Source organism: Fistularia commersonii, chromosome 19 (genome assembly GCF_037954325.1).
Source record: "Fistularia commersonii isolate RoL2024-O1a breed Wild chromosome 19, RoL_Fcom_v1.0, whole genome shotgun sequence".
Taxonomy (NCBI): domain Eukaryota; kingdom Metazoa; phylum Chordata; class Actinopteri; order Syngnathiformes; family Fistulariidae; genus Fistularia; species Fistularia commersonii.
The window spans coordinates 5,659,783-5,669,066 of record NC_141302.1 but is presented as its reverse complement, the minus strand read 5'-3'; the positions used below and the strand labels follow the sequence as shown (position 1 = coordinate 5,669,066).

The following is a 9,284-nucleotide window of genomic DNA, read 5'->3' as shown; positions in this document are numbered from 1 at the left end:
ATCTCTTCCTGTGCGCATTGCACGGTCGACAACTTCGTCTCTTTCTTTCTTCCCCTAAATAATTACTTTTCTTCCCCCCTCTTTTTTTTACATTGTAAGTTCCGCTATGACACGAAGAGCCAGATCCGGTTTTAGACTTTCAAAATAAACGTCTGTCTTAAACCTCTATCTTCCAACTCAACTGAATTCATAATTAACCGCTTCGCATTTCACTCATTTATGCAATAAAAACCATAATATTCTCTCCGAGTGTTTGCAAGACGTGTTATCTTTTTCAAAGAGCTGCGGGAATTTACTCTGCAATTTCCAAAGAAGCTTTTATTTTGAAGGTGTCCAACTTCACTTCCGGTCCTTCGCATCAGCCCTCAGTTTAGCTTGACCCTCCCCCCCGGTTCCTTTATCAGTGAGCCGCGGCTTGTTTCCCCAGCAGGCCGGAACACCTTTCCTCCAGCCATGACTGTTTAGTCATTCAAAGTGGAGTGAACTCGCTGGATGTGCCCACTCAGCCAAGAGACTCTGGGAAGTCACTCTGCAGCGAGTCTGGTCTGATTTGGTGGAAACACTGCAGTGCAAATGTTCCCACGGAGTGTTTGCTCTTTGAGACGAGTGCACTCATCACGGCCCACTTGAGTTTGGGTCACTGGTAGGACTTATTTTTGGGTCCAAACGACGGATGTTGTTTTTTCAATGGAGGCTTGAAAATTATACATTAAATTATAAATATATATTTTTTTTATTTTTTTTTTTTTTTTCTAAACCCAAATTTTTCTGGCTTGCAATTTGTGTAAGCTGACTCGGGAGATTAAAATTTCTTAAATATTGGCCCCAGCGAACCTGGCCCCGCATACCCAGTCGGTCCATAAAAGAATGCTGTTTACTTTTATTTGCAATGCCTCAAGTTTATCTGTTTGTTTGTTGTTATATTGTTTTTTTCAAACGGAGACTTTACTCAAATTAATAACATTTGACCCACACTCTACACAAGGTCAAACTGAAATAACAAAGTACAACTAAATCCATTTAGACTTGTTACAAAAAAATCTTGAAGGTGATATTAACTAGAATTAGAGTTTATATGAACTTTGTTTTGAAAAACTAAAAATTTCAACCGATGGTCAACCTTTTATTGGAAAAAGAACAAACAAGTATTGTGCCAGATCTCTATGTGTGTCAATAACGTAATACGTGCATAAAGGTATATGATAAGAAGCCAATGTATTCATTCTTAAGACCTCTTTATGGGAGGATGTGTCCGCGCGTTTGGAGCGCAAAGTCATCACTGAAGTCATCCAATGACGCCCACTGTCTCAATTCTAAATTTATCCTTGTTACTTAAGTGTTGTGTTGTCATCCATGAGCACAATATATCAAGTTCATCTTTCTCATGTCGTTGTTTTGTCATACAGGGTCTGATTTCCCTGAGATTTAGATGTGCGTAATGATATGATGCCACACAAAATGAGCACGAGTGAGTTTCGACTAATATTTGGAGTCTTAAAGTTACACAGAAGCTACACGTATATCACCCAGTGGTAATCTGAATATTTTTTAACATGTAAATATGTAACCGCTATGCAAAAAAAATAGCTTTTGTATGATGCTTGACTTTGCCAATTTTTACTCTGTGAAAAGCCTTCTGTGAAACACATGCATTTTTCACCAATCTAGAGGCTGTCTTTTGAATGATCAATTTGATCTCCAACTTTTAATTGCTAATTTAAACAGACTACTTGGCAATGTATTTGGAGCTGGAGGAATGTGTGAGGTTAAATCGGATGCCCCCAGCAGGTTAATCCAGCTCTGATTCTATTATTTGTGGGTAACCAACACCACCAACATCTCTTTTATTCCCGGAAATCCCTTATTCACAAAGCAACCTTGAAAACGGTATAATTAACCATGATTGTGAAATATTACAACGTCCTGTCTCATGTAACTTCCCATCAAAAATTAAAAAAAACGGGAACGTTTTTTTTTGCAACTTTAGGTATAGGTTGGTTTGTGGGGGTGAGATGTCATGATTCGGCATGAACCCACTCTTTGCTCAAAGAGATAGATCAAACCTGGGCGTTTTACGGCCCACGGGCCACATCGGTCCCGTTTTGCTTTTGTATCCTGCCTGCCAAAGAATTTTCTTTGAATATTTTAATAAGATTTTTTCAATCAATATTGAATTTAGAAACTCCTCTTTTTTTCCTTCTGTTTCATTTTGCATGGATGATGACATACAAAATAATGTCAGTACATTTATGTGATCATTAATTATTTTAAAGTTGAAATAAAATGCCAAAAAAAATGTAAATATTGAAATCGCAATTTTCATTTTGTTTAATTCAAATGATTTCTAGTTGGCCCGCATGTAAACATTAAATGAGAAATGTGCCCCGCCAGCCAAAATAATTGCCCACCTTTGAAATATATGCAAGCGCATCACATAAGTCTGACTATTTAAAAGTTAACAAAACCAACCAGCGAAGTGAAAAAGTAAAATATTCAAAGAAACTAACCATAGTTTAAGACCATATGCATTTTCCATCACTGTGATTATTTCACAGGTATTTCAATGACAAAAGCCTTTGTTTTACATTGAAGACTTGCTTGAAATAAACAAACCCAGTTATCCCACCCAGTTTCCTTTTTCAATATGCACTTCATGTCTTGAAACACGCTTTTCGGAAACAAAAAGTGACGTCTGTGCGGTCAAACTGTTTCCGTGAACGAGCTGAACCGCGGCACTAGTTTCTTGTACCACCAGCCTGTGGAATGCGCGGAGGGATACAGCGGAGTGACGCGGCGGGTGGATTTTTTCGGCGTGTCTGAGTTCTCCAAGGATGATGGCGAGCAAAACATCCCCGGTGCTATTTCGGGACAGAACGATATCCGCCGGCGGGTTTTTTTTCTTTTCTTTTCTTTTTGTTGTGGCGGTTAACGCCCGCAAGGCAACCGAAACACAACAACCTGAGATTAAAAGTACACCCTCCGGACGGCCCGGGGGATGTTTGTCGAAGAGGCTAACCGCCTTTCTACCTGCCCCCCGAAGCCCCCCTTTCAAACGGGCGCCTTTCGCGGCCCCAGCGGTTCCCCGGCGTCCCCCCGCCGCTGCCTCGGCTAGCTGAGGCGTCTGCCTCCCGGCCTACGAGTGGGAACTTGTCTGAAAAGCTAACAGGGGAATTCTTCTGGGCTTAAAAAAGCGGCCGCGCTTTCCGTGCGCTCCACTGGCAGCGAAAGAGCGTCATTTTTATAATACTGCCCGAATGGACACGTCATCCCCACTCTCCCTCGGTCCCATCGCCTTTTGTGGGTGGACTGGGATCATTTTATTCAAAACAGGGGACAGCTGCGGGGCCCAGACAGTCGCTTTCAGGGTTTCCATGGCGCCCCAGCATCATGATTGTTTTACTGACAATTAAAAAGAGCCAAAGTGGTGTTTCCTGCGAAGGCCTGCAGTGAACTTATGCACTTGCTGACTGCTTGATCCCTGCTCAATGAAAAAAAAGGGAAAACATTTTTTTTTTTTTGTTGGTGGGTCATTTATGTCATTGATCACTGTATTTGTTGATGTTTAAAGATCCCTCTTTTGCATATTATCTTTTTGTTTTTTTTTTTGTTTTTTTTTTGGTGCAGGTTTTCAGTTATAGCCCTCATGTGCAGTCTTTAATAGGCGTGTCTGGAAGCGATTAAATACATTAGCTGAAAATGAAGAGAACAAGAAAAAACACAAGAAAAATATAGCCCCCCTTTTTTATTTTATTTTATTTTTTTAACAAAAAGTAACTAGAATAAAAAATGATTTATCTGACTGGTTACAATGAATCAGAGGGAAGATGTTTTCTTGATAAAATTAAACCTTTTTTTGTAAAACAGTCATTTATGTGGATGAAATGTTGCCCAATTATATAAAGAGGGGTTATGAAAGCGATTAAAACTGGTACAAAAAGGGTTAGTTGCCTTTGTAACACACCCCTCCCTGCCTGCCCTCAAGCAGCTTCAGGTTTTATCCAAGACAACCCCAATGACATCACCATGACATCAGCAAGGGCTGCAGGGCATCATGTCTCATACGCTGAGACAGTTTCAAACGCTGGCAAGTGGACATTGTAATTTGTGACTGAGCGTCTTTAACATTCTAATTAAATCCACAAGAGCTTATTTTCTTTACAATTTAACTCAACTGCGGGGAAAAGACCTGATTGTCAGACACCAAGATGCACGGTTCTTTATTGGTCACATGAAAAACTGGCAGAACTACATCCGAGGCAATCCTAGATAGTATTTATAGAAATAGAAGTCAAAGAAGTTGAGTGAGTGAGCGTACGTATAGGAAAAGAATTCGGATAAGAGAATAGTAGGTACGATGAAAAAAGAAACAAGAGGGATGATATTTTAAATTACATTTCATTTCAAGTAAACAAACATAAAGAACAAAAACCCACACTGACCCCATACAAACATGCTCACTATCTATCTATCTATCTATCTATCTATCTATCTATCTATCTATCTATCTATCTATCTATCTATCTATCTATCTATCTATCTATCTATCTATCTATCTATCTATCTATCTATCTATCTATCTATCTAATAATAACTGGCTGAAACCCCATTCCTTTACAGAGGAAAACAAACTTGAAGAGAAGCAGGCGTTTAGCGCCACCTGGCGGTCATCTTGAGTATTGCATCCAACATGGCGGCTGCAGTAAGGACACTGTGCTGTTCGGGTGAGGCGGCGGTCACTCAATGAAAACGTCTTTCGTGGACACGCTTGAGTTTATTAATTTACTGTGTGTGTGTGTTTTTTTTTCAAGATAAACACGACGTTATAGCTTCATGTGACTTTGTTTAACCTGGTAGAACGATAAACATAAACGCAGTTGTGTCAGCAGGTTAGCTTTGATGCTAACCAGACGTAAACTGTGATGGAAGATCGCCGTACAAAACGAGTCTGTAGATGTGTTTGTCAAAAACAGTCAACGCGGAGATTATTATCTGCACAAATTTCCTATACTTTCTGAGTAAATACTGTCTTGTTTCGTGGCCTTTCAGTATTGAGACAATCCACCAAGCAGTTTAGTACAACATGTGGGGTCCAAGGTGGAGAGAAATGGAGAAAAGAGTAAGTACAAACTGGATAGTTTCTGCTAATGTCATGCCAAAATATATAAATCTTCTTCATTACACTTTTCTATTAGACTTACCTTAAGCTGAGCCTTGTGTTTTTCAATTATTCAATATCAAAATATTTTGACATTTTATTTTACAATTTCCTGAAGGAGATTGTTGGTTGTTTGGTGGGTATTTTTCTCTTCCTAAAGGGAAAATTCGCATTTCCAGTAGCAACAGGTAAATAAGTACAGGGTTAAACACACTTTTATGAGCCACACAAATAAATGTCTTAAGGTGCATGGTGTTCAGTGTGTAGTGTACTGATCAGAGCATGACAATCTGTGCGCAACACCTGGTTTATGTGCACAGTGACAGTATGAAATCCTGCTGAATTATGTTAGATACCTGTTTTCTCATCCACAGACACCGGCTTGCCAGAAGTGGCACAGAATACGGCCCCCTGACAGATTTACCTGACTGGTCGTTTGCAGGTATTGTTTACTTTAATCAGATGGCTCTCTCTTAAGTCACGCTATAGAAAAAAGTCACGTGGTGTCTCTTATTTTTGGAAAGTATGGGATGTCATGTCTTTATGATCAGTTACAATAGATTGCGTCATCCAATACATTGGTAAAGTATAAAATATTGCGAAAGGTATGATAAAATGATCTATGGAGAAGATGCCTCCCTGCACTGCAGTTTTTTGTACACTTGTCCGATTGAGAAGTCACTTAAAAGACTTTCACCTGTGAGCTGTCAGCTTGTCTGGCCTGTTATTACATTGTTTTGCCCTTGACGTGCCAGAATATCAACAAGTAAAAGTACGGTTATTTAAAAAATCAAAACATAGTACAGCAGGTATCAAAACTGTCAACTGTATAATTTTTAAAATTGCATATTTAAAGTTGAGTCCAATGATGCTGTGTCAAAAAAGAAGTGAGACTTTTCACTTAGCTCAGAACACAGACTTGTGTATCTGAGGGTTGATATGTGTCTTTTCTCTATTTTTATCCGATAGTCACATTTGTTGAATAAAGAGGTTTCAAATATCATGCCCTAATTTTTTAATACTGACTTCTATGCAGATGGAAGAGCAGCCCCTCCAATGAAGGGAGCACTGAGAAGAAGGCAGGAGAGAGAAGACGTCGCTGTGAGTGTCACACTTTGAGCGTGTGTGTGTTGTGTTTGTTTGACGCCTTTCGTAAAAACCCTGGCTCTGTCTGTCGCAGAGGCGTATCGTCATGCTGAGCTCGGAGGTGGACCGAGGGATGGAGACATGGAGGGAAAAACAGGAAGAAGCGAGAAGACTAGAGGAACAGAAAAAGGCCCTGTTGCTAAAACCTAAAGGGAAACTACTTATGAAAACAAAACCTCAGAAGTAGAAACACCTCGCTCTTTGATGTAGTGGCACGGTTCATTTGAATGTCGATATGTTTATAAGATTTTCTCCTGCAATGTTATTTCCTGTGTTCACCAATTGTGGATTTATACGGGCCGATTATTTCCACGGAGTAAATGATTTATCCTCAACATGATTGTCTTTATGTATTTGTGATACATTTGCTCAGGAATTATTTTAACTGACAATAAGCACTGCTAATAATTAACTTAACCCATAATTAACATTACTTTGAGAGGTTTTACTTTCTATTTTTTTAATATCCCTCACCTTCCACTAGAATGCAGCATTTCTCCAGCTAAATAGACGGTGACCAAAGTGGCTTTTTCCTTTTTTTCTTCTTCTTTTTTTTTTTTTTTTGTCTGGTGCAGTTTTTATCAAGTTGGTAGAGGAAGGGAGGAGCTGACAAATATGGAGTCGCACTGATTCTCGAGTCCCTTCACGGCATGCTGTAATTCAGCGTTATTACTTTAAACACTAGCTGGATGTTTTTGAGTCAAGATGACTGAAAGTAGCCTGAGCCAAGACCCGTAATGGAGGGAACCTCAGGAAGCCACTCAGACTTACGCAAAGCCGCAGTTTGAAGGCAGATCAATTAAATCTCAATAGGCAACATTTGAAAACAGAAGTGGATTAAAAGTTCCACATGAATCAACAGGCTGACTGAATGTTTTGAGTTCAAGGGGTCATCAGGGGCCTCAAACCGTGACTTTTAATTTACTTACTTTTTTGTTTGTGTAACACGTAGAATATTTCTTCAGCAATCTCAAGACTAGTCCCTTCGTGAGATGCTCGATTTAGAAGTATCCCACTCTTACAAATGCTTGTAAATACTAATATCTGGACAGGTTTTCGGTATTTTCTTGCCAATCTTTGTAATCCCCAAGCAATACATAGTTACAGTTTAAACTTTTTTTTTATTTGCTAAATTATGGAGAAAGTTTGGGAGATTTTTTGTGTACTTTTTTGCCAACAATGCTAATGTCTTGATGACTTCTTCATTTACTCACAGCATAACCAAGAGGACAAATTGTGATCAGAAAGGGCCTTAAAAAAATAGATTTGGGGATAGCAAAGTCATGTGTTGCATGACTTGGCCCTTGATCTGTACCCGCCATCATCATCACCAACGCCACCACCAAGAGACAAACAAACACAACTTTAAGATATTTAAGACTCACCACACCTGTGTTGTTTATATTCTGTTGACTTGTACACTTAAATGATACCAGATGTTTCCACACATTACTTCATTTGGTTGCTTTTGAGTAACATTCTACCCCCACTTGTCCGTTCCAGTTGATGTGACGTTCAACAAACGCGATGCAAAACATCCTTTAATACACAGGCTCATCTGTTTTTATGGTGCAATAACAAGTGGGTCAACCAAAGAGTCTTCATCAAAAATGACATGCCGAGGAGATCTGTCGCCACCGGAACACTGACCCCCGCTCGGAAATGTGGGACAAAAATCAGGATCGGGGCGGGCGACACCGTCCGATATCATTGTTCAGCACACAGAGACATCGGGAACCCCATTACACAATCCCAAATCTGACAGAGTGGGTCATCTGCTCCCTGCCATTAATGATTAATAGATTAATTCCTTTTATTATTTTTTCCCTTCCCCACAATTCCAAGCTGGCAGAATTAGCAAGAAAGTATGAAAAAAATATGGTGGAACTATTTAAATGGAAATGGACTTCATTTTCCAGTTGCTATGAGAGGATTTTAACAAGAATTGACCATAACCTGGATATCTGAGAACCTCCACAGACATTTAAAATAAAAATGGATATAAAGATCCACGTCTCAGTTTAAACAAGCTTCGGGTTTCCGTTGTCCAAAAAAATGGATCAGCTCCAGATCAGCTATGTGATCTTTGTGGACAAAAGATTTTTGCTCCTTCCGCCTCACAATAGGGTTGGTTTTGCTCATCGAAAGCAACTCCAGCCCCCCTCCCCCTCTTTTTAATTTTTTGTTTGGAAAGCTGGAGTTTTGAATGATCCCTTCTGCAGCCCTGAGTCTGGAAAGACCATTAGCCGGCTTTGGCCAAACCGGCGGCCCCGTTCCGTCCCGCAGAGAGGGACGTTTCTGGTATCAAAATCAAAGCCCACGCCGGATAAATTTTTATTAAGCTGCAGAAACACTTGTCTTTCCGAGGTGTTTAATTAGAAATAACATGACACATAAAACGGTTTTGTGTGAAATACGACTTGACGATCATTCGTGGTGTTGCACAAAACTTTGCAGATGGAGGTTAAACTCCAGCCAGCTGTCCCTTTGCTAAGTCAGCACTAATTTACTGTGACTTAGGCTTATAAACAGAGTGTTTACAAAGTGAGGTAAGCCTCTCCTCTTGCCCCGACTCATGCTTTCAGCTTCTTTTCTCTCTCTCTCTCTTTGCTCGGGTCTTGTTGCAGACTTCAGCAAAGCCACAGTTTAATTAGGGTTGTTAGCCGCTGAGTTGCAGATTCTTCTCCGTGGAGATTGAAGTGCCCCCACCCCTTGCCCACTTCCTTGTCCCAACTTTTTTTTCATTGAGCTGAGCTGACTCCTTTGGGTCATCCTTGGGGGAGGAGGGGTTCTGAGCAAACCGCGATAGAAACACACACACACACACATGCGAAGTGTTGCAAGAAATGTCAAAGCAGCGTGACACACTTTGAAACAATTCTTGATTTACACACACACGTATCCTCGCACCTGGACCGGTGAAAGACCTCACACCGGCGAGAATCTTGTGCTTTTTTTTCTCGAGTCAACCTTCCGTCTCCCC

At 40.2% G+C, this 9,284-nt stretch overlaps 1 protein-coding gene across 1 annotated transcript; it reads left to right on the top strand.

Moving 5' to 3' along the window:
- Positions 1-4,681: 4,681 nt before the first annotated feature.
- Positions 4,682-7,412, top strand: mrpl52 (mitochondrial ribosomal protein L52). The gene is made up of 5 exons (XM_086166040.1): positions 4,682-4,721; positions 5,047-5,116; positions 5,530-5,597; positions 6,192-6,256; positions 6,336-7,412. The coding sequence occupies exons 1-5, from the start codon at positions 4,688-4,690 to the stop codon at positions 6,486-6,488; spliced, it is 390 nt and encodes a 129-aa protein (XP_086022166.1). The 5' UTR covers positions 4,682-4,687; the 3' UTR covers positions 6,489-7,412.
- The last annotated feature ends 1,872 nt before the right edge of the window (positions 7,413-9,284 follow it).